At 35.5% G+C, this 25,961-nt stretch overlaps 2 protein-coding genes across 2 annotated transcripts in view; one reads left to right on the plus strand and one right to left on the minus strand.

Moving 5' to 3' along the window:
* MRPL13 (mitochondrial ribosomal protein L13) overlaps positions 1–14,508 on the minus strand; it is a 38,390-nt gene extending 23,882 nt beyond the window's left edge. The window contains exons 1-4 of the mRNA XM_061171934.1: positions 14,425–14,508; positions 10,553–10,676; positions 3,533–3,626; positions 768–828 (exon numbers count right to left, since the gene is read on the minus strand). Of these exons, the coding sequence (XP_061027917.1) occupies positions 768–828; positions 3,533–3,626; positions 10,553–10,676; positions 14,425–14,508 (363 nt within the window). The remainder of the gene's footprint in view (positions 1–767; positions 829–3,532; positions 3,627–10,552; positions 10,677–14,424) is intronic.
* Positions 14,509–14,792: 284 nt separating this feature from the next.
* Positions 14,793–25,961, plus strand: part of MTBP (MDM2 binding protein) — a 68,738-nt gene continuing 57,569 nt past the window's right edge. Inside the window, exons 1-8 of the mRNA XM_061171797.1 lie at positions 14,793–14,941; positions 15,737–15,817; positions 18,708–18,781; positions 18,877–19,028; positions 20,672–20,730; positions 22,292–22,436; positions 23,441–23,558; positions 25,430–25,564. Of these exons, the coding sequence (XP_061027780.1) occupies positions 14,824–14,941; positions 15,737–15,817; positions 18,708–18,781; positions 18,877–19,028; positions 20,672–20,730; positions 22,292–22,436; positions 23,441–23,558; positions 25,430–25,564 (882 nt within the window). The 5' untranslated portion in view covers positions 14,793–14,823. The remainder of the gene's footprint in view (positions 14,942–15,736; positions 15,818–18,707; positions 18,782–18,876; positions 19,029–20,671; positions 20,731–22,291; positions 22,437–23,440; positions 23,559–25,429; positions 25,565–25,961) is intronic.

The following is a 25,961-nucleotide window of genomic DNA, read 5'->3' on the forward strand; positions in this document are numbered from 1 at the left end:
TAGGTATTGATAATCTTCTAGGGGCCTTGATTTGATTTTGAGGAAAGTAAAGATATTGATTAATCCTAGACTTCTAATAAGCAAACTCAGTCAATCCAAAAGAAGGCAAGAAAGAAGGGGATAAAAAAGAAAATAAAATCTAGCTCAGTAAAGTTTAAAATTAAACTGTAAAATGATATACGAGGCAAACAAAATTTAAAAATTGGTTGATATAGCTATATTAATATATAAAAAGAACAGACCTCAAGTTGAAAAGCATTATTGGAGATAAAGGGAGTCAGTATATACCCTGATCAACTCCTTAAGAAGATTATAATCCCAAACGTAAATGAATTCATCTAACACTAAATCTTCAAAACATACAGAGCAAAAAACTGACAGAACTACAAGGAAAAATTAATAAATCCACAATTGAGATTTTAACATAACTCTCTCAGGTAATCAGTAAATCAAGTGAACAACAACAACAAAAAAGTCAGTGAGAATATAAGATTGGAACAACATACTTAGCATATTTGATATAATGGAAATATAAACATATATACACACATACATACATACATCTGTCTCCCCCAAACATTTTCAGCAATCATATCATATTCTAGGTGATCATGCAGATGTTAAGAAATTAAAAAGAAAAGCATCAAAATTCTTTGACTAAATGCAAAACATACTAAATAATAATTAGAAAACATATAGAACTGAATGATAACAAAATAATACCTATCAAAACTTGTGTGATATAATAAAAAATACTATAAACTTACTGCCACTGGATCCTTCTGGTGAAGCTGAGCAGCTGTTACTTGTCTAAATCCACCTGGGTAGCTATTAAAAGAAACAAAGACATTAAAATTGGGAGTAGGCTATGGTACAGTATTCTTGAAATGAACATTCTTTTATAATATGAAAACTTTTTTTATTATGAAATTATACTTGTTTCTCGAAACTATGCTGTTCATCAATGTCTTAAAAATTAAGCAGTAACCTATGCTATTTGAAATGCTATTCTCTTAAGTGGTCAAATTAGCAATCATTATTTCATAAAAAGTTCCACATCTTAGAAAATTTCTTGGCGAACTATTTATATTTCTACTGGAATTTAAAGTTATTCATCATTCATTCATTCACTCATTCAGTCAAACATTTTTATCACTGCTTAGTTTATCACTGCTTGAATTAAAAAAAAAAAAAAGCAAAGTGCCAAAATGTTTCATATTCCCTGACAAATCAGACAAAGTGAATAAGCTAGGGGTCAGGTTTGGAGAAAATAGTGGTAGACTACCTGGTTCTGAAGGCAAGTTAATACTCTAAACAAGTCGTGCTCCTGTTTCCTATTAACAGGAAGTCATATGTTGGTTCTAAGTAATAAAATATTTCATTGTGTTCCGATCAAAATTATATATAAAATGTAGATTAAAAAAAATATTTGGGATAGTACTGGAGGCATCTTGGTAACTTGAATACCCCAGATCCAGGTCTGGAATCTAGGTTTTGCCAGTGGCTACCAGTATAATATTAGGCAATTCATTTCATCTCTTTATATATGAGTTGGCTCATATAAGAAAAATGATAATATCTGCCCCATCTACCTCTCAAGATTTTTATGAGAGTCAAGTGACAGTGCTTAAGAAATTTAAAACAAAAACAACATACAGATGCAAGGTTTTATTACACTGAATGGATGGATAAAGCCTTAATGATTTTTGAGGGAGGGAAAAATAAAATGTAAAGGCAGTAGACTCTGCAAGAAAAATGTAAGATTACCTAAATATGATTCCTTTTATAAGTTTCTTTCAACAAGACTTGAAAACATTTTAAAGATGATTTAGAGAACCACGTTTTAGGAATAAAACTTAAAAAAGCAAATTTAGAAATTTGCTGAGAAAGATGGATAATTTTCAAACTGATGCTCTTTCATTTGCTTCATGGAATTTCAGCCTCAGAAAAAGAAATACCTGTCTAGACTTCTATTCCTGTATTCTTTCTCTCCGGGAAAAAAATACTTTATGTTTTATCACATTGTTACTTTGCATTTTCATATTTCTTTCCCAATTACCTGTAAATTTTATAAAACTTGGTTTATATATAGAGATTTACCAACAGTAAAAATTACTAAAGATGGATGTGAATTCATTTTTGTTACATTAAATAAAGAGTTCACGAAAGTGTTTAAGTGTAGGAATGGGCAAAGGCTGGCTAATGGAAGCAAAAAAGTTATTCCAAGCATTTAAGACCTACTTGGGCAAGAGAGGAAAAGAAACAGATGGGAATATCAAAGTCTGCCTGTCTAAGATGAAGGTGCACTTGGAAATAAAAAAATAATAATTTTGATCAAGAATGAAAAGCCAACATTTTTAATCATATCTTGCATGATACTGAAGAAGGTATGCTTAATTAAATTTGTACATGACCTGAAACTGAGGGGTTAACTAACACATTACATGACATAATCAACATCTCAAAAGATCTTAAAAGGCCAGAGATACAATTTACATGGAGTAAACTTAAGGTACTGCAGTTGATTAGAATGCAACTAAAATACACAGGAAGGAGGATACATGGTTGAACAGCAGCATGTTTGAAAAAGACTTATGAGTTTTAGCTGATGGTGAACTCGGTGTAGCACATAGTGATATGGCCTTGAAGAAAAGTTCTACTACAATAGAAGATTGCATAACTGAAAGATGGTGGAGTCACATTATACCAGAAAACCATTAAAACACAGCCAGGTGAGTGTATTTAGTTAAGAAAGATACTGATAAGCAGTGATTGCACCCAGAGAACAGTGACCAAGATATAATGGAGATAAGACATCTGAAGGGAAGCCATAAAAAGAACTTTGAAGGAACTACAGGTGTTTAGTCTAGAGAAAAGACAGATTAGTGGGTACTTGCTGATCATTGTCTCAAAACTATCTGAAGGATGTCATGTGGAAGATATAATTTTACACTGTCCAAAAAAGGACTAAGACCATTCTGAAAGCTAGAGAAAAACAGATGATGACTCAACAGCATTGAGATCTTTCTAAAATTTAGACCACATCAAAGGCAGACTGAATGGGCTGCCTCATGAGCTAGGAGATTGCTATTATTCAGATAGGCAGACCTATATATAACTTGAAAGGCATGTTGTGGAGATTTTAGGTATCTTCCAAACTTGGGATTTCACTCACCATTCTTTCAACATCTCATGTACTTTTAGAAGTTCAAGATGGTTCTGGAAACAGCAGTAAGATGAAGTATAGGAAACAGAAAGAAAGAAGTGAGAAGACTGACTAAAAAATGAGAAGAATCTAGATCAGAGAGGTTATATGAAAAGCTTCCAGGAAAAACAAATACTCTCAGGTAATCATGAGTATTTGGTACAGTATTGCGGTTTTTTTGATTGAGTAAATCATACATGTGGCATGAACAAAATTGGTATTTTCTTAAATTTTGAAAAAACCTTTTTCTTTTAAATAAGACCAATAATATTCTTAAAGTAATATATATTCAACTGCCTATCTTCCCTGACAAAAGCATTATCTTACCCAGTATGTGAGGAGTACACTTTTTGTTCCCATTTGTTTCCAGAAAATGCAATGTGCCTTGTGTTCATTATGACAACATGATCTCCACAGTCACCTAGATTTAAAAAGAACAAAGAAAAAAAAAGATTTTATATGAAAATTCTTGACTTTAAGAAAAAGTGAGCTTGGTTTTTATAAAGCTTATCAAAGTCCAAAAAACACATCAAAAAATATAAAGCAAGTCACAGTGCAACATCAAAATCATTGAATAGATTTATATTTCTCTTTCACATAACATCTAAGCACAGAAAGAGTTGGCTAGACAGTTGGAAAATCTCAACACTGGAAGGTAAAAGAGAATTCAATAAAGATGCCAATAACAATGACACATCTTTTAAAGGCAAACTACTGTTACTCCTATTTTCTCTGCCGATTAATAATTACACTTCATTAAAATGTACTATTAATAATTACACTTCACCACTTTTAAATATCTCATACAAATTTTCCCTTAAAAATAAAAGAGAAAATGAAAACAATATGCATATAGATGAAAAATGGTTTGTTTTACCAACAGGTAAATTGGAAACAAATGTAAAACATCACAATTGATTATTCTTTTCAAATTCAGAGAAAAGAATACTAGGATCTTATGCTTAATTACTAACCCAAGGTTTTTTCCAAACACATTTAACTAGTTAAATTTAAACCGCCACTAGCAACTATGAGTCCACATATACTTGATGCAACAGATGATCTGAAAATCAAAATATATGTTTTGGATTAATTTTCCAGTGAAAAGTACCCCTAGGCCTGGCTGTTCATCTAAAAAAAATCCTAAAAAGTCAACATGTAAGTTTTCACAAGTCACTGTACATGACAAAATCAAGTAGTCAGAAACATTTATTAAGTGCCTATTCTACTAATAGAAAAACAAACTTCAAAAGATTCTTGAAGGTTATTTATTTGAAAAAAATCACCACTGAAAAAATAAGTATAAATAAGTACAGTATCTCAAAACTGAAGATTACATTATCAGAGTCTATGCAGAGCTTGAATTTGAATGACAGAATTTTCAGTGAGAAGTTCATAGTTTATATAAGACAAGGGTAAAGGAAAGAGGATAAAGCAGGTGAGTTTTCTTCACTAGAGTGTAAGGGAATCCAGGGGTGTGAAGGAAAGATCTGGGAATGGGAAGCTTGCTGTTAGCTGGTTGAAAAGGAAAGTTTGACTATTTGGCAAATTAAGTGACTAAAGTTCCCAAAAGTGACCCATGGTGGGCTACTAAGGCAGCTGGGCAAATGAACCTGAAGAACAAATGAAGAGGGTGAGAAGATACCTACACAGTCCCAAATAATGCCGAAATTACGTTAGCTTTCAACCAGACACTTACAGTTGAAGAAGCTAAGGCTTGTTAAGATTAAGTGATTTGTCAAAGCTCACACCAAGGTATTTAACTCCCTGTTCAGGCGCTTTCTGTGACACCTATTTGGAGGAAAAATGGAATCTTTAACTTTCTAATAAACCTGAATTTATTTTTTAAATGTTGTTTAAGCTTTAAATATGCAAAAAGCATTTTGCGCCATTCAAAACACATTTTTACTTCAAAAAGGATCTTTCAAGGGACATTAGAAAGAATACCACAAATCAGGTGAAAATTGTGTTCTTTCAGCTCTAAGTATGAACATCTAATCTGGGAAAAATTATTCTCCCTTAATAACTTATGCCAAATCTCTACTGTATTTAATAATTCTTAGAAGCACTTCTCCACTGTCTCTAATTAAAACCAACCAGCAATTAAATCTTTTTTAACTGCACTACTTATTAAAACAGAAGCCAATATTATGATTAAAGCCTAAAATCCTGGATATAGTGCAATCATTTCTATCTAAATTTCTGTTAATCCAAATAAATAGATATATGTCATTTTAAAATTTTAATTGAAACATTTTACGTTTTACAATATGCACCAAATACATATAAATTGGAACTCTACTGCCTGATCAAGAGATGGTGGAAGTTAATTAATATCTTTCAAACTTAAAAACTTTTTTTTAAAGTTAAAGTTTAGTAATCAATTTTTAGAAAAAGGAATTGAGTTTATTTACAAAAATTTATCAACTTAGATTTCTGACCTTATTTGATTTCTTTTTATAATATTAGGTGCTAAATTAAATGGCCAAATAAAATTCAAACTAATTCAATCAAAGGGAAAACTCAAAGGTTTATGTCAGGGAATCTAAGGTCTCCTTCATCCAGTGCAACACTGCTTTTACATATTGGGTCTCCTTACAAGATTTGGTTTGAGAAACGTTTGAAAAATAGCTGTTCCAATTTAGCGATAAGCAACAAAGTTTGGCTTTGGCCTTTATGTTTGTTTCCAGCCTTGAAGGACAAATGTCCAAATGCCTACTTCAACGTTTTTTTTAGCATCCCTGAACTTCTGCAGGGCTAATGTGACAGATGATCATGTAAGTTACCACAAAATCTACTGAGTGTAAAGACGTTGTGATAGGAACAAGGTGTGTTGTTCAAATTTATGATAATGTGTAAATATTCCTTCTAAAAGAGGCATGTATTCTAGATATAACCTGGAGCAAAAAGCTTCAGTGCTTTGTACAATGATATTCTAGGAGTGAGATGAAGAATAAATGTGTGATTAAGACTGTAAAATTTCAGGGGCTTTTCGGGGGCTTCCCGGGGCTTCCCTGGTGGCGCAGTGGTTGAGAATCTGCCTGCTAATGCAGGGGACACGGGTTCGAGCCCTGGTCTGAGAAGATCCCACATGCCGCGGAGCAACTGGGCCCGTGAGCCACAATTACTGAGCCTGCGCGTCTGGAGCCTGTGCTCCGCAACAAGAGAGGCCACGCTAGTGAGAGGACCGCGCACCGCGATGAGGAGTGGCCCCCGCTCGCTGCAACTAGAGAAAGCCCTCGCGCAGAAACGAAGACCCAACACAGCCATAAATAAATAAATAAAAATTAAAAAAAAAAGACTGTAAAATTTAAACGATGCATAGTTAACATTTGAAATAGACTGACACAACTGAATAGTAAGAAAGAAAAATACATTAGCTGCGTAACTTTAAGAAGAGCATTCTAAACTTTTTTTTCTAACAAATCCTTAAAAGATTTTTTTTTTTTTTTTTTTAATAAATTTATTTATTTATTTATTTATTTTTGGCTGTGTTGGGTCTTCATTTCTGTGCGAGGGCTTTCTCTAGTTGCGGCGAGCGGGGGCCACTCTTCATCGCGGTGCGCGGGCCTCTCACCATTGCGGCCTCTCTTGTTGCGGAGCACAGGCTCCAGACGCGCAGGCTCAGTAGTTGTGGCTCACGGGCCCAGCCGCTCCGCGGCATGTGGGATCCTCCCAGACCAGGGCTCGAACCCGTGTCCCCTGCATTGGCAGGCGGACTCTCAACCACTGCACCACCAGGAAAGCCCACAAATCCTTAAAAGATTTAAATAAATAATGCAAGGCAGAAATACTAGAGATTAGACTAGTGAATTGTTAGAATTGTTTGGTGTGCTAACATTCATAACATTAACCCTTAAGAACTGTGTGAAACTTTCGTTTGATTTCATTCCATGTGCACCAGAAGTATTTTAAGATGATCTAATAACTTTAGATAATGCTTAAGAAAGGTTTCCCTTTGCTTCTTTTAAATGCTCATATGGTTCTCCTCAACTGATTAATTTGTAGGCAGTGAAAAGAATGGAGTCCTCATGAAGAATAAGGCACAATCCAAAAATCACCAAGTGGCCTTCCTTTTCCTGTATCAGTGAAAAGCAAACATGTTCAGAGAGCTCCCAAGTCTCCCATTCAGGAGGGCAGCTCTAATCAGAAGGAGAAGGGAGTGCCTATAAAATGGTTCAAATATTGTATACGTTATGTATCTGAACATACATACAGGTCCATGGACTTTGTGGGATGCTGTGGCAAACCAACGTTCCATTTATAAGGTTATTTTTTTATGGAAACAGTGGTCTGGGTCAAGATCAAGATGATCTGGAGTTAGGAGAAGAATGCCCTCCTTTCACAAAATTTGAGAGAAGGTGGAATCAGTAGTAGCCACCTAATTCTTCTTAAAGTGTAGCACTTATCTGTCCACTGAATTAAAGTTCTGCTTCCTTACAAGCACGTCATTACTGCAAAAGTATTCCTTAAGTACTGATGAATAAGCGTGCTGCTAGAACACCGGAGGAGCTTTTGTGGCTGCCTGTCGGGCCATCCTTCCCTGGTAATGGAGAATAGCTTTTCTATGAAATTAGAATTTACTTCTTAAAGACTGAATTGCATTTTTGTTTCACTATATTTAATATCTGGCTTTTATCAGCAAAGCTTTGGACTTTTCATGTCCATAAGATGTCACTAAAATCAAAACAAACTGCACGCAATTTTCAATTTACAAATATGTTGTTTTAAGTTTTTTCTAACATATACTGGTTTAATCAGCATTTATTAAGTATGTTTCATGTGTTCATAATCACTGTAAACATGTTTATTTGAAAACTGACGTACAATTTCCCAGAAAAACAATATGACAAACGATGGCCATATATACAGGAAGGGCTATAAAAGTTAATATTCAGGTGTGATAATGGCATTTGGGTTACATAGGAGAATATCTTTGTTCTTGGGCGACATATGCTGAAATATTTAGGGGGAGGTATAATGATATCTGTAATTTATTTTCAAATGATCGAGTAAAAAAATATGATAAAATATTAATAATTGTGTAATCTAGGTGGCTGGTATAGAGAAATTCACTGTACTACTCTTTGAACTTTTCTGAAAATGTAAAATTTTTATAATAGAAGTTAGAAAGAAGTAAAGGACAAACAACTCCGTGGAAAAATGGGAAAAAGAAATGCATAGACCTTTCACAAAATGGGAAATGATAAAAGGCCAATAAACAAATGAAAAGATTCTCAGCTTCATGTGCAATCAGGAAAATGCAAATTAAAACCACCAAGAAAGAGCATATCCCATTTACCAGAGTAGTCAAAATTAAAAAGAACGACAATATCAATGTTACTGAGATGAGGAAAAATGAAAACACCTGCATATAAAGACTAACTAGGTTCCCATTTTAAACCCAGTAATTCCTGTCCTACAGACAGACCTCAGAGAAACTCTTCCACACGTGCCCTGGGAAAAAGGTACAAGAATACTGATAGCAATGCTGTTTGTAACGGCAGAAAAGAGGAAAACAACCCAAATGCTGAGTGTATGGGTATTCATTTCACCACCATTATTATTAATTTTCTTTAAAATATTATCTATATTTATATATAGGTAGAGGAATACATCTCTATCCATCTAAATATATCTTTGTATATTTCTTTTTTTTTTAATTTTTTTAATTTAAACTTTGGGTTTATTTATTTATTTATTTATTTATTTTGGCTGTGTTGGGTCTTCGTTTCTGTGCGAGGGCTTTCTCCAGTTGTGGCAAGCGGGGGCCACTCTTCATCGTGGTGCGCGGGCCTTTCATTGTTGCGGCCTCTCTTGTTGCGGGGCACAGGCTCCAGACGCGCAGGCTCAGTAATTGTGGCTCACGGGCCCAGTTGCTCCGTGGCATGTGGGATCTTCCCAGACCAGGGCTCGAACCCGTGTCCCCTGCATTGGCAGGCAGATTCTCAACCACTGCACCACCAGGGAAGCCCTATCTTTGTATATTTCATGTTTCAAAATAAAGTTAAAACTACGATCAACTGCAAAAAATGCTGTTGACAGGTCAAGCAAGATGAAGAGTAAGAACTGATACTTGGATCTTACAGGGGGGATAGGAAGTGCCTAGGAAAGTGAAGTCAATCAAAACTACCTGTGATAAACAGAAGGCTTTTAGCATGAAAGCACCTGTTTTGTTTTGTTTTGGAAAAAGGACACAGAAGAGCAAATCTATTAATTCAAAACAGTGAAAAGTAACTTTCCATGCCTAGCTAGCCCTACGTATCTTTCTGGAGCAAAGGGTTTTTTAGAAGAGAGGGCAAGCTTATTTGCTCATTTTCAGAAACTCTATTGAAATGCATGTTGCCACATGAAGAAACATGTTTAATAGTGAACATTTAATTTAAAGTCCAAATCAGGATATTAGGAGAGGGAAAGGAGGGGCTACTGATCATTTTGCTGGGGCAATGGCATAAAACGGGGTTGTCTTAGACAAAGTGGTCAATATGGTTTTCCTATGAAGAAGCCAAATTCATTTTAGTGCCCCAACAGGTTTTTTTTGTTTGTTTGTTTTTAAAATTTATTTATTTATTTATTTATTTTTGGCTGCGTTGGGTCTTCGTTGCGGTGCGCGGGCTTCTCATTGCAGTGGCTTCTCTTGTTGCGGAGCATGGGCTCTAGGTGCGCGGGCTCCATAGTTGTGGCTCACGGGCTGTACAGCACAGGCTCAGTAGTTGCGGTGCACGGGCTTAGTTGCTCCCCGGCATGTGGGATCTTCCCAGACCAGGGCTCGAACTCATGTCCCCTGCATTGGCAGGCGGATTCTTAACCACTGCTTCACCAGGAAAGTCCCGCCCCCAACAGGTTTTTATCAAGAATGGAATAAGGGATCCTCAGGAAAAAAGAGATCCTTAAAACAGCCCAGGGCTTCCCTGGTGGCACAGTGGTTAAGAATCTGCCGGTCAAGGTAGGGTACACGGGTTCGAGCCCTGGTCCGGGAAGATCCCACATGCTGCGGAGCAACTAAGTCCAGGCGCCACAACTACTGAGCCTGTGCTCTAGAGCCCGCGAGCCACAACTACTGAGCCCATGTGCCACAACTACTGAAGCCCACGTGCCTAGAGCCCGTGCTCCACAACAAGAGAAGCCACCTCAATGAGAAGCCCGCACACTGCAAGGAAGAGAAGCCCCCGCTCGCCACAGCTAGAGAAAGCCTGCGCGCAGCAACGAAGACCCAACGCAGCCAAAAATAAATAAATAAATAAATTTAAAAACAAAAAACAAAAAACAGCCCAGTCAAACATCTTCAAAATTCTATCCTGACATGAAAACTGTGATTACCAATAACAGGTCTAAAATGATACTCACTCAGTTGATGGTACATAGGTTTATGCAATCCTTGAAGTTTAACTGATGCCAGGGCAGCAAGTTTGCCAGGGGGCTGCATTTTCCCATCTAAGAGATACCAAACTCGAGCAAAAGTGGCCCATTGCTGGAAAAGACAGAAGAGGAAACAAAGAAAATTCTAATTAAATGGAAACAACTGAGTTTGCTATTATATACCATCACACGTAATCTACAGTTAACATCAATAATTATTATGAAAAAAGATCCTATCACTAATTTTTTTGTTTTGTTCTCATTTCTGTTTCTGGAAAAGGGGGATCTTTTCTCATTATTCTGCAAAGATTAACACAGTAATCTTTCCTGCCTGCTTTTCTATTAGCAATATGGATTATGCTCTTTTAAAAACATTCCAAAGATATTATTTCCCTTTACATTATGACTTATATTTTTTGTGCCATATAGAATAGTATCTGGAGGGGTCATGATAAGCTCTTATGAAAGTAGAAGTTGTTTATGAAGGTCTTCAAAAATATTTGGAGATTGGAAGGTACATTAACATTGAAAGATGAGTGGCCAATTACGAACTGAAGACTATTCAGGAGTTTAATTCCAAGGAAGAGTTAAATAGCAGAATGTAGCTGGAAAAGCATAGATGGATGATGTTGAATAAACTTAAATTTTAAAAAACTGCCTTAGATAGACATCTTAGGCTGCCCCAGGACTAAACCGCTGTCTTTGCAGTATCCATCACTGCCTTCAAACTCTAAGAAAATTACAGGCCAGAAAGATCTTGATCAGATGCTTTCTCTATGGATATACACAAGCAGCCAAACAATGCTGGAAAAAGTACATCTAGGCTCGCCGCTGGTTTTATCTTAAATTTAATTATCACAAATCTCAAATCAGCTTATAAAACTGCTTACCAATCTGCTGTTTTCCTGTTCTCATTTTTCTAGTCTCTACCCCATTCCCCTTTTACATCTTTTGTCAAGTTTATTTCATATATTTTGATGCCATTGTAAACGGTATTGTATTTTTAATTTAAATTTCTGATTGTTGCTAGTATATAGAAATACACTACATTTTTGTATTTTGGTCTTGTATTCTACAACCTTGCTAAACTCATTTATCAGTTCTAGTAACTTTTTGTAAATTCCATTTTTTACACAGATGATCATGTCCTTTGCAAATAAAGAGCTTCTAGCCCATATACTTTCCATACCTCTCTCAGCTTATGAACTAAAAAAAAAAAGAAAAAAAAATTCAATTCAATTGTCTACAGGACAATCTTGTTTCTTCAATAAACTGTACAAAAAAAAGACAGGAAAAGGAAACTATTATTGAGAGAGACATTAAAAAAATAGCAACTTATTGCTACTTTGGATCCTAATCCAAAGGAAGAAACTGTAAAAATACTATGTATTTATATAATATACATGATATGTGTGAGAAAATTGGAAACTCGAACACATACTGGATATTTGATGATACTAAGGAATTGCTGTTAAATTTCCATTTAGCTTTGATAAATGGTAATGGAATTTTAAAAAAAATCCTTATCTTGTAAAGAACATATTGAAATATTTACTGATGAAATAATATGAGTCTAAGGTTTACCTCAAATTCATACGTAAGAAAAAGAAATGAATGGGGGCACAGATTAAATGATATTGGCTGTGAGACTTTTGAAATTGGGTGATATCTACTTTTGTGTATGATTAAAATTATCCATAAAAACAAACAAACTCCTGACCTCCCTTCCCTACCAGCAACTGCCTCATTTCTTTCCTCTTCTTTGTAGCAAACTCTTGCAAAGAGTTGTCTTTAATTTGTCTCTCCTCATTCTCTCTTCAACCTACTCCACCCTGGCTTTTATCTTCCCACACCATCACCAGCACACTACTGCCTGCCAAGTTTACCATGACCTTCACATTACTAAATCCATTGGTCAATTCTAAGTCTTTGACACAGTTGATCATTCCCCTCTCCTGGGTATTCTTTCTTCACTTGATTTCCAGGACACCACCCTCTATTGCTTTGTTTTGTTTTGTTTTCCTATCATGCTAGTTCTCTCTTTCTCTTGCCTCTGAAATGTTGAAATGTTCCAGAACTGTTCTTGGCAAGCTAGTCAAGAAGACCCAATGCAGCCAAAAATAAATAAATAAATTTTAAAAACAAACAAACAAAAAAGACACTCGCAGATAGAGGCCAAGAAAAGGAAGAAAAAAAGAGGGTAACTGTCGGCTTCCCTGGTGGCGCAGTGGTTGAGAATCTGCCTGCCAATGCAGGGGACACGGGTTCGAGCCCTGGTCTGGGAAGATCCCACATGCCGCGTAGCGGCTGGGCCCATGAGCCACAACTGCTGAGCCTGCGCGTCTGGAGCCTGTGCTCCGCAACAAGAGAGGCCACGACAGTGAGAGGCCCGCGCACCGCAATGAAGAGTGGCCCCCGCTCGCCGCAACTAGAGAAAGCCCTCGCACAGAAACGAAGACCCAGCACAGCCATAAATAAATAAATAAATAAATTTTAAAAAATAAATAAAAATAAATAAAAAAGAGGATAACTAACAAAGATGTAAATACATGGATCTGTATAATGCCAATAGAAACCAAACAAGAAAAGATTTTTACAAAGTAAAAACAAAAAAAAACCTGTTGGGGCACTAAAATGAATTTGGCTTCTTCACAGGAAAACCATATTGACCACTTTGTCTAAGACAACCCCATTTTATGCCATTGCCCCAGCAAAATGATGAGTAGCCCCTCCTTTCCCTCTCATAATATCCTGATTTGGACTTTAAATCCTATCTTCTCTTTACACATTTCCACACAGACTTCATCCAGACCCATAACTTTAAATGCCATCTGTATGTTTATGATTCCCTAATTTACATCTCCAGCCTGGACCTCTTTCCTGAACTCTACACTTGCATTCAATTGCCCACCTGGCATATACACTACAGTGCTTCTTAAACCATATGTAGCAGAAGACTAGTTTTTCCCCAGTCCATTGCAGACCAATACCTGATAGAAAAAAAAAAAAAAAAAAAACTTTGATAAAACAATTAAAATACTGCCACAATGTCAAATTGCTAGTTTTTTAATGTTTAATCTTACTTTCTGTATTTTCCTCATTAGGGACAGGTAACAAACAGTCCAAGGAAGGAATCACACTTGGAGCAGGACTAGACTAAGAGGCAGCTTAGACCAACTCCTGCTCTTCCTCCTGAAACCTGCTTCAATCTCAGCCTTGCCTATCTCAGTTGATGGAACGTTCTTCCGGTTGTTGAAACAAAAAACCTTGGAATAATCCTTGTTTTTTCTTTTGCTGTCGGCGCACATACAGTCCTTCAGGAAATCCTGTTGGCTCCACCTTCAAACGGAACGTGACCACTTTTCAACTCTACACAGTTACTAAGTCTGGTTTGTGCCACCATCATGTCTAGCCTGGATTATTTCAGTAGCCTCCAAACAGATTCTTTGCTTCTCTTCTCCACCAATCCCCATCTCTACACAGTCTATTCTCAACTCAGCAGTCGGAGTGCTCCTTTTAACACTTAAGCGAGATCATGTTACTCCCCTTATTTTGTTCAGTAAATCAAACTCTTACAATAGTCTACAATGCCCTATATGATCCAGCTTATTACCTCTCTGACCTTCCCTCCTTCTTCCCGAGGGGGGTAAAAAGAAACACGAAAAGGGTTGACTGAAAAGGGGAGGGTAGGAGTACCAAGAAAACGACAGCAAGTGGTGGTCAGAATCACCACCCTTTGTGCTTCACCGAAGCATTTCCGGGCCCAAGGACCCGGCTTCCCATCCTACTCAGCTTCACTAAATCCGACCTCCTTCTGCCAGCGTAAGGAATGCCATCGAGCTACAAGAGTCCGATCTCACCTGGGGCGCCCTAGAAAAACTCGACATGTTCCCCCAGTAGCAGGACAGTCCTTTTTCCAGGATCCAAGACCTGTCCCGCAGCATCACGGGCCCGGCGGGAAACGCATGTAGCCGAGCATAACAGATCCTAGACAAGCCAGCACTCGTCTGCTTCTCTGCTTTTCCTGCATCTCCTCCAATCTTCCCACCGTAGCAGTTTCGTCATGAAGAGAGGAAATGATCTAGTTATTGAGAGAATAACCCCCGAAAATAACTCGCTTGCTGGAAAAGCTGCGGAAAACCAATGGAGGACACACAGTTTCCAGCCGACCTAAGTAGAAGGAACCGGAAGTGCGTCAGTAGCGCGGGGCTGTTTGGATGTGGAAGCCGAGAGCTGAAACGGGGGCTCAGCCCTGAGAGATGGATCGGTACCTACTCCTAGTGATCTGGGAGGAAGAAAAAGTCCCGTCGGCGGCGGGTGCGGTGGCGGAGCATGGGCCAGGGGCTTCGTCCGCTGAGGGTACCGAGAAACAGCCAGGTAAGCGCTGGGCTGAGAAAGAGCGGGAACGGCTTGCAGGGAGGAGAAAAAAATTGTGATCAAGTTCTGCTGCTGTGACTCTATCGGGGATCGACCTGGTAAGGGCTGAAAAAAATATTATCTCCATAGAAAAATAGGGACAAAATTGTGGATGCAAGATTCCAGCGCTCAGAAGTTTCCGACACAGTAAATATTTAACTGAATAAATTCCCTACGCCTTGGAAATGGAATTTCTGTTCTTTGGACATATATGCATTCAATAGGTAGTTCTGCCTCCTGTGTTCCAAATGCAGGTAATACAGAAAGGAACAAGATGGAAAAGGATCTTACTCTCCTAGAGTTTACATCCTAACGGGAGGAGACATTCCACACATAAACTAAGTTAAAAAACAAATTATAAATTTAAGACAATTACGACCGTTTGAGAATGCACTGCTTTTTGGTGCTCCTGTCTAGAATCTGTATTGCATTTTATTTAGCTTGTTTTGATAGAGCGGCATTTTGAGGAGGAAGTGTATGTGGTTGTGTACAGAGTATTGTAACAGGATTTTCCTTCTCCGTTTAAAATTATTCTTTTGGGGGAGTTTTGGATTTGTGTTAACTGGCAGGCGTGTGCAAACCGGGAGCTTTACCTATTTTCTCTGCTTGCTTTAGATTTATTATATCAAAACTTGAACAGAGTGTAGTTCTTTTATGTACAATATAGTGTACTTGAGAATCTCTGATGGTGAAACTGGAATAGGTCTACATTATGTAACTCTTGAACCCAGTTGAGTTTGTTTTTTTCTTTTTCAGACTTAAGAGCAGCAAATGTTTATCACCTCCTGAAAAGAAGCATTAATGCTTCAATTAATCCAGAAGATAGTACCTTCCCTGGTAAGTAAAACATAAACCCCTCTTTTCACTGGCACAGCATTTGTATTGGAAATAAATTTAATTAATCTGGTCACATGGGAGTCCAAGAAACACTTGTTGACTGTGTACAAGTCACTGGGATAGGGAAGCAATGAAAGAAATACAAAATGGAAAAGATGCTATCCCTCTCTTCCTGATGCTTGGATGTCATAAAGTTGTTATGAAAATTATTTTAGGGTCTCAGCTTGAGTTTTGTTCCCTTTATGAGATTTTCTTGCCCATCTTTAGCTCCATATAAGATAGAGTAATGTGGCATTATAAGGAGTATTTGTGATTTTGTCGTGAGTACAAATACATTATTAATGCTTATACCCATTTCCTTACCTTTTATTTTTCCATCCTTACCTCTTACTGATTCTCTTAAAAGCACTTCATAATTGTTAAACTCAGTAATCTTTTCTCCATTCTTATCTGCTTTAACTTTTTCAAAGTATTTGACTTTTTTGAACTCTTTACTTTGTAAAAATCTTTTCTCCTTTGGTTTCTATTGGCATTATACAGATCCATGTATTTACATCTTTGTTAGTTATCCTCTTTTTTTCTTCCTTTTCTTGACCTCTATCTGAGAGTGTCTTTCAGAGGCTCAGAAAAAAGGAGATATCAAAACAGGTCCAAAAGATGAGGGAAGTTTCTGGAGATGGCAGGGAGAGTGTGCTTGTTTTGATACCTTTATAGTTCTCATGACTGTACAATCTGTTCCTTTCTCTTTCATCAGAGAACCTGTCTCTTGGGTTTCAACTGTCACCTTTGGGAAATTATTTCTAATATCTATATGCTACCTTAGCCAGTTTGCCAAGTCCTGGTAATACTCATTAATTTTTCAAGTTGGTATAATTTAAGTCAGTACTACTAGTATTGCAAGAAAGATTTTGATGGAATATGACATGTTCAATTAAGAACATGTGATTAGTTGCCTGTAAGATTGCAAAGTGAAAATATTTTGTAAAAGTTGGATACATGTGTCTGGAACTCCAAAGGAGAGTGAAGCTGGAGAAACAGATTATAGAATCATCAACATATAGATGTCAGTTCAAGCCATGAGAAAGGATGGGATTGTTTTGGATAGTGAGAATAGCAGAAAATCTTGAAATGAATCCCAGTATGTAAAAGAGCTGAACACCAGTTTTTAAAGGAATGAGAAGGAGGAGTGGGAAAGATAGGTTCCACAGAAAGCAAGTGTTTTCAGGAGAAAGTAGTCAAATGTGTCATTTTCGATTCCTTTCTTAGTCTTACGTTGAGAGGTCAAGTACCAACGGGACTAAAAACTGTTAGATTTAGAAACAGGTTAGTCATTGCTGACTTTGGTGAGTGTAGTTTCAGTGGCATGTTGGAGACAAAAGAACAGATTAAATTGGATTAGGAGGGGAATAGAAAAGGTAAACAGGAAATAGAGACAGTCAAGTGTAGATAGTGCTTTTAGAAAGTTTATCTTCCTGAAGAGTAAAGAAAGAGATATAGTAGTAACTGGAAAAGGGAGGTGAATTTAAAAGTGATTAAAAAAGATAATTTGAAAAATACTTGTGCATATTTAAATGCTAATGGGAAGGAAATGACAGAGAAGGAGAGATTGAAGATGCAAGAAAGTCAGTGGCCTGGGGTCCCGGCAGAAGTCTGAGGGATAACCTTGATCGGAAGGCTAGTGCCTCTTACATGTTAACAGGGAAGAATGAGGAAAGACCTAATGGGAATGCAGGAAGGGCAATATGTTTGCTGACAGGATGTTATGGGAGTTATAATGGCTTCTATTTTCTTTATTTATTTTTAATTTTTTAAATAAATTTATTTATTTTTGGCTATGTTGGGTCTTCGTTGCTGTGCATGCTCTTTCTCTAGTCGCGGTGAGCAGGGCTACTCTTCGTTGTGGTGCACGGGCTTCTCATTGCGGTGGCTTCTCTTGTTGCGGAGCACGGGCTCTAGGCGCGTAGGCTTCAGTAGTTGCAGCACGTGGGCTCAGTAGTTGTGGCAGAGGGGCCCTAGAGTTAGCGGGCTTCAGTAGTTATGGCATGTGTGCTCAGTAGCTGTGGCTCGTGGGCTCTAGAGCGCAGGCTCAGTAGTTGTGGTGCATGGGCTTAGTTGCTCTGCGGCATGTGGGATCTTCCCGGACCAGGGCTCGAACCCGTGTCCCCTGCATTGACAGGCGTATTCTTAACCACTGTACCAGCAGGGAAGCCCGGCTTCTATTTTCTTAAGGACATAGGAGGTAAAGTCTTCTGAGATTTTGGCAGAAATTGGTAATAGGCACTTAGCATCATTCTTAGCTTCCATGAGTTCAACTCAGTTATCACATTTCTCCTTCTCCCTCCTTTGAATACAATTTCTGTACATAGCTCTAAATTCTTCATTGCTCTTCTGATTCGCACCCTGGGGTGACCCTTAATTTTGCATCTTCATGTAATATTCCAGTCTCCAAGAAGAGCATCTTCTTTGTCTCTAGGCTGAAGTTACTCTTTAACTCCTCTCTCTTTGGCAAGGCTGAACCAAACCTTCATGGTCTTTGAGGAGGGAACCATTTTCCTTAAAATGACTTACACGGTTTTGTATTACTCAAGAGTAATCGAGTGGGTGTATTTTTCAACATCTTTATAGTAGATTTTAGTGTTTGACATGATGATTAATATAATGATATAGATTTTGAATTGTGATGAACTAAACCAGAGTATTCATAGCAAGTGAATAATTTTGCTCTGTAGGCAGATTCTCCTGTTTGAATTTTTAGCAGAGATTTTTAAAGATCCATATTTTATATATATATATATATATTAAAATTACATAACTCTCTAAGTATATATGCTATAACATCTGCTTATTTGTGGTATGCCTTTCTTCTAATAAGTATGATTTTGTTTTCAAGGCTGTTTGGTAGGCGGTATACCAGGTTCCAGGAAGTGGTTCTTTGCAGTGCAGGCAATATGTGGATTTTATCAGGTAATATAAATAAGAAAATAGTCACTAGTGAACGTCTTTGTTAATATAAATAATTCCATGAACGCATTATTTAATGCAATCTTTTGATATATTAGTTTTGTAGTTCTGACTGGGAAGAGATACATTTTGGTGTGGAAAAAGATGAAATTGAAGATGTTCTTCAAAGAAATATCGAAGAATGTTTGAGTGCTGTTGAGTGTTTTGAAGAAGAAGATAGTAACAGCAGGGAATCATTATCCTTGGCTGAGTATGCTTATGTACTTTCTATCATGTCTTTAAAATATTTGACATTAGATAGTATTTTAGCCGTGAGAGTGAAGATTTGATATGTTAGCAGCTATAGTGAGGGAATTTACATAATTCAAATTTTCAGCTCTTTGTTTTGGAAGACAGGCTATTTGGGCCTTTTATTTGAATAAAATTCTTTACAATGCACAAATTGGTATCTGAAAATGCTTAGCTTCTTAAGCTTGCATAATTGCAGGAATCATAAAAAGTGATATTTTTATTAATATGTCACTTTCTTGAAGCAAACTTCTGCCTGATGTTATATTTCAAGAGCTTGAATAGAAACTTTATTTAAGGTTAATAACTGGCATTCAAACCACAGTATCATTTTCATTTTGCTGTTTGAGACTGAAATATATGATTTCTTCAATTCATATGTATCTTCAGCATTGCAGGCACCTTTAAAATCCATTGTTTCTGAGGTGTATATAGATGATTGAATTCACTTTTAGGTTTTTTGAATTGTGGTACAATATATAAGATGATCCAGGTGATGTGAGTTTTGATAATTTTTTTTCTTCATGAAATATACCATCTCTGAACCATAATTCATTCTTGTCATTTCAGTCTTCTGTAATACTTCATTACAAAAAACTCCTTTGTTTATTTTAATATTCAAATATTGTACTTCTATAAATTGCTGCAGATTTTCAAATTGTGTTTTCCTGTTTTCAAATCATATTTGTTTATACTGATTAATGAGGGGAGACGTTGTAGAACCATAGAAAGGGCATTGTAACAGAGGCTAGTAGAAGTGGTCTCTAATTATATAATCTTGGGCCAGTCACTTAACTTCTCTGGTGCTTTATTTTCTCATCTTTAAAGTGTTGAGATCCTTTTAGATGATTTCTAAGATGCCTTCTAGCCTTAGGGCTCTTACCATTCCATACATTTTCTCACCACTATTAGAAGATGGCAAGTATAAAAGTGATTATTTCTGGTAAGTGACCTAATAATTATTTCCACAAGAGGGAGCTTGAAAACTATACTTTACCGTAAGGCACCTTAAGTTTTTTAGACAATGGTGAGTTTATAATAAAGGATTTAACTACCTTTATGTTATATAATAAACTATCTTGAGAAAAAAAAATTCATCATATGGGTAAAACAAATAGATTTTAAAGAATTGGAGGAGAGTATCATATTTTCCTGTCAGGGCTGTTATGTGCCATTCAGAGAAAAGCAGTAGCCTTCTTTATTAAATACTTAGTAATACCCTACTTTTAAGGTTCAGAAAAACGGTCTATTAGTTATGATTTATATTTAATATACTAGATATAATTTAGGGAGGGCTTTTTTCCCCTTTTTTGTTAATGTTGTTTGTTTGTTTTGGGGGTGTGGCTAAGAACTTGGACTCAGGGTTTGAATCCTAGCTTCCACACCTACAGCGTATGTGGACTTTAGGTGAATTATTTAAAGTGAGGATAAAAATAGTATTATAGTAGTGCCTCATGGGATTGTCATGAGGATCAAATGAGATAATGCTGAATGCTAAGTATTTAATAGTGTCTGGCACATAGATCCATTTAATTAATATTACCTATTATGATTATATGTAATGTGTGTATATATATATTTTCCTAACCTACTGTTTTATTTTAGCCTATATGAAGAATCTGCGGAAAATTTGCATCAGTTATCAGACAAACTTCCTGCTCCTGGTAATATTTTATGACTACTTTCAATAATTTGTACCTTATCTTACACTTTCTGTGAATGAGTGATAAATTCATTCTTTATGCTCGTGTTCTCACTTCTAATTTTGAAATGAAAAATTAAAAATAATTTTCTATATGAAGTTGTTAAAAAACATACTCTACTACTTTAATAAAGTACCTTGTTGAGACATCACAATTTTCTTAATTGTTTTCATTTACTTAGACAAAAATTAAAACTTAGGAAATTACTCATCTGTTTCCTTCTTCAGTTATAACTGAAGAAGCAGCTTTGCACTGTATATACCATTGTTTTCCACAATGTTCTATAGAACTCTACTCTCATGAGCAACTCCTGGAAAAAGAAGTTCTTTAACCTAGATCATTTGGATAACATACTTTTATGGTGTGAAGTCACTATACATATTATCAAATAGAAAGGCATGCAGTAAAAGAAGCCCTTGACTCAGCATTTTTTTACACAGTCCATTTTTTTTCCTATAATAGAAAGCATATTTTATGAAATACTGCATCATACTATTCTTAAAACTGTATTTTGTACAGTTGTACAGCTTGGTACGCTTTGGCATCCACAAATACTTTTGAATACTTTTCTGAATATTTTCATTATTGGAGGTCATTTATTGACCTCCAATAGTTGTTGGAGATAGTTGCAGATAGTTGTTGTATCTATTATATGTCAGGCGTTGTACTAGGAGCTGAGTATAGCTGATTATCATAAAGGACTTTATAGCTCACAGTCTAATCCTTATATTCAAGATTATATTTTAGTATAAAAGATCCTATATGGAAGATAACTGAATACATTGATAAACAAACATGTCAAATTTTTATATGAAGTTCAAAATATGGAATGTACAGTTGCTATTTTGGCAAATTGGAATACTTTAATTGTCAAACTTTTATTTGGTTTCTGTTTCATTTTGATTTTTCTGGTCCTTCAGTAAAATTTATCATTTTATAAAATTTAAAGTTTCATGAAGTTAACCTTCTTTCTCAGGAGCCAATGATGTTGTCAGTATAATTGAGTTTTCTGAGTGTTTTATTGTTCTTTAAAAAGAGAAATGATTTATTTGAACATTACAGTTTTATACTAATTCATTCCCTTTTATATAACAAAATTAAGTATAGAAGAACATAATGAATTGCACAGGTTTTTTTCCCTCTGTTCAGTAGAACAATAGCATTGATGATCTCAAGAGCAATGTATAATTAACCACTGCCACATAATTGGCAAGTAATTATGATATAGTTCATTGTTTTTCTGGCATATGCTAGCTATTTCAAGATAACATGGCTTTAAATCAAATGTGAACATTTAAAAATTTTGAACTCCTAAAGATGTATGTTGTTTTGAAGAATTTCAGAAATTAAAGTTAAAATCCTTCTTCATCTTCTAAATAAACATAAAATTCAGTTGTTCAAGGTACTGTTTTGAGACATTTTAGATCTAACATCTTTAAAAAGTTATAGTTAATCAACTATGCTCCAATATAAAATAAAAATTTTTTTTAAAAATTACAAAAATGCCTTTATCTCTTTCTAGGTAGAGCAATGATAGATATAATACTGTTGCCTTCTGACAAAGATCCGCCTAAATTGAGAGACTGTTTGCCTACTGTAGGAGCATTAAAACATTTGAAGGAATGGTATTCAGCAAAAATTACCATAGCAGGAAATCATTGTGAAACGTAAGCTTCTTTGTTCACATTTGACTACTATCTGTGTTGTCCGCTTTTACAATCAACTTGCTACCCTGTTTTTAATAGACCCAGCCTTTGAAGATTTTTTTAAATGTGACAAGATAGTTTTATGTCATACTGTGATTAGAGATTTATCTGTTGAGAAGAACCTACATTTTTCTTATTTCATACTTTATATTTCTGAGAAGTTTTAAGTTTTTAGTAAATATTATTGATGCTTTCTTATAACTATTATTGAGCATTAATTCTCCAAACACATTGTGTGTTTTTAAATAGGTTTGTATTGTCCAATGAACACCGTGATAAATACCATGGATACATGGATACACCAGATTTATAATGTCATATTTGTTTTTTTGTTTTATGTGCAATGTAGAAATAAATATATACTGTTGTGTTTTATGACATTTTAGTAAGGATCAACTGTGTATTACAGTTTTGATCCTTAAATGAGTATTGGATTTGTTAACTTCATGATTTTCTTCACTCAACAATTGTTTATTGAGCACTATCTTTATGCCAAGCACAGCAATATATACTGATAATAAGAAAGTGAGAGTTGATCTTTTTCATTGAAATACAGGGAGGAACAGGAATGCAAATAGTCATGATAGTCTGTTTTAAGTGCTATTATGAAATTCCATACAAAACTGTGTGGGAACAATTTAGGAGAGCAGTTCTCCTTTTGAAGATAAGAATTCTGTGTATGTGTATATCTGACATGTTAAGACCAATAAATAATAATAGGAAAATCTGTTCATCTGTAGTATTAAGGGTAATTACTCATAATTCAAGGGGATGTTGAGATTAAATGAACACATGATAGCAACTTCTTCAGAGACTGACTTAATGAATGTTCTATAATATTAGTAGATAAAAGCAGCAATATAAACTTTGCATTTTTGCCTGTTTGGCTTGTAGCTAACTATAACCATTAAATCTAAGTCAAATTTAAAACCCTATATTTAATTATCATAAACTTTTATTTATAGAAGTTGTCAGAAAATTGCCGAATACCTTTCTGCTAATATTGTATCTTTACAAGATCTCAGAAATGCTATTGATTCAAAGGAGTTATGGAGGGGAAAGATTCAGATATGGGAAAGGAAGGTAAGTGGATTTCTGTTATCACAGTTTGCAAAGCAGGCCTTTCGACCTTATTTACAACACAGATAGTTTAAGTGAATCCTAATGAAAATGTACCATGTAAAGATGTTCTAGAAAAGCACTATCTAAATAAAACTTTCTTCATTAATGGAAATGTTCCGAATTTATCCTTATACAATAGTCCACTGGCTTCATGTTGCTACTAGCACTTTATACTTGACTACTTCAAACACAGAACTGAATCTTTTACTATATTTTACTTTAATTAATTTAAATTTAAATAGTGACTGTGATTGTTTTGGGCACTGCAGTTCTAGAATGTAACATTCTTTTAAAGCAGAATTTAACATTAGCTGAGTTCATGTTTATCCAAGCTGCTTTAGTTCATCGCATATGTAAACTCCTGGAAAACTGCTTAGAACATGTTTTCTTACCTATGATACCACCTTAAGTGATCAGTGCTTTCTGCTAACCAGCTGATTTTGAACAATTTCTTTTTTAACCTTACTAGACCCCAGATTTCTCAACTATCAGATGAGAATATTAGATTAGTGGAACCCCGCTAATGTTAAATTTCTATGAGCTCCAATTCTATTTTGCGATCCCTTACTGTGAATGAATATGTTTGGTGGTTTTTATAAGTTGTGTCCATGTTGAAATCAGTGTTCCTGGTATTTTATGTGTTTCTGTCTATAGGCAAAACTAAAAGAAAGTTTCTTAATGTTTGTTTAGTATGGGAGCACAAGTAGACCGTTGTGTTCCTATGAAGATTTATTGTATTAATTACTAGACTTTTTTTTCCTTTTCAATTCACTCTTAATTATAGTTTAATAAAACTTCTAATAAGACAACAGGAATTAACGTGGCTGGGCCCTTCTTGTTGATTTGCACGCCAGCTCTTCTTTATCTCAGGGAAGTTAAATCTGCAGATAAATCTTCTTTGCAAGTGGTTTTAGTGTAAACAAGTCATATAGCCTACTAGAAGAATGCAGGATACAATTAGCTAGGAGAATTACTTTTGTATACATTTTTTGAAACTGCATGTCTACATACAGACAGATAATGGCAGGGTTCTGTGATTCTTTTATTCTTTTATGGATAAGAAATTAAATGTCCATATCTCCCCAGGCTGCATTTAAAACTTGAAATCACTTTTTTTGGTGGAGAATAGCTTTTAGCCTAGGGGCATTATAGTGATTAAGGACATAGATTCTAGAGTTAGATTGCCTGCATTCAAATCCTAACTCTGTTTCTTGCTAGTTTTGTGTGAAATGTTAGGTAATATTTAGCCTCTTGGTGCCACAGTTATCTTTATCTGTAAGATAGGTGTAATAGTAGTTCCTAACTCAGATTTTTATGAGGTTTAAATTATTTAAAGCACAAAGTAACCATTCAGTAAGTGTTACCTGTCATTGTCGTTACCATTACTGTTAGTACCCCTATTATTACTACTTCTGCAGGAATTGATCTTTTTATCAACAACTTATATTGAAAGCAAACTATGTGTGAGGCACTAAGGATCTAGTGGTGAATGAGACAAGCAAGTTCTATTTTTGCAGAACTTAAGACTAGTAGGAAGCAGGTACTGAACAACTATATGTAAAGGGGGTTGCTTTGTTCTCTGGTTGCGGAGAATGGGCTTGGTATCCTCTTGTGGGCTAGTGAAAGGCCAAGGAGAGCTTTTCATGAAAAATTCATGTGAAAGTTGAAATACAGATGATATGTACATAAATGGAAGAACTGCATTTTGAACTGAGGATCAAAAATAAATTTACATATGGTTTTCCTCTCAACTTTTACATTGCAATAAGATGTATTAATCTTTGTAACTTAATTCATGATGCCTGTAACTGTGTTCTCTTGTTTCTTTTCAGTTTGGAGGTGAAATTAGTTTTCCTGAATTTTGTTTAAAGGGAGTCACACCTAAGAATTTTAGTACATCTAATTTAAAAACTTGCTTTCTTGACAAAAAGATAATACCATCAAAGGATAAGAGTATTTTGCCAAAGGTAATCTATGTTTGTTTTTGCAATCATCTATTCATGAATATTTTATTTTTATAAGATATGTTTGAATCTTCAATTAACATTACTAATATATGTGCTTAAGTGTGCTCACTTGCATAACTTTTACTATAATTATAATTAAGTGCTTAAATTATACTGTATTATCAGTATTGAATGTTGGCAAAACTATCATTGTTTTAAATTGTTTTCAAAATGGAACGATCCTAACTTTAGATTAGTATAGGCCTGAAATCACTTTTGATTTGAACTTTACCATGTGACCTTTCTAAGACTCAGTTTGAAGGGAGTATGATACAGTGGAAAGAGAACAGGCTTTGATGTTAGGTAGACCTGGGTTTGAAACCTGACTTTGTCACCTATGAGGTATTGTCACCTTGGG

Source organism: Eubalaena glacialis, chromosome 17, assembly GCF_028564815.1.
Source record: "Eubalaena glacialis isolate mEubGla1 chromosome 17, mEubGla1.1.hap2.+ XY, whole genome shotgun sequence".
NCBI lineage: Eukaryota > Metazoa > Chordata > Mammalia > Artiodactyla > Balaenidae > Eubalaena > Eubalaena glacialis.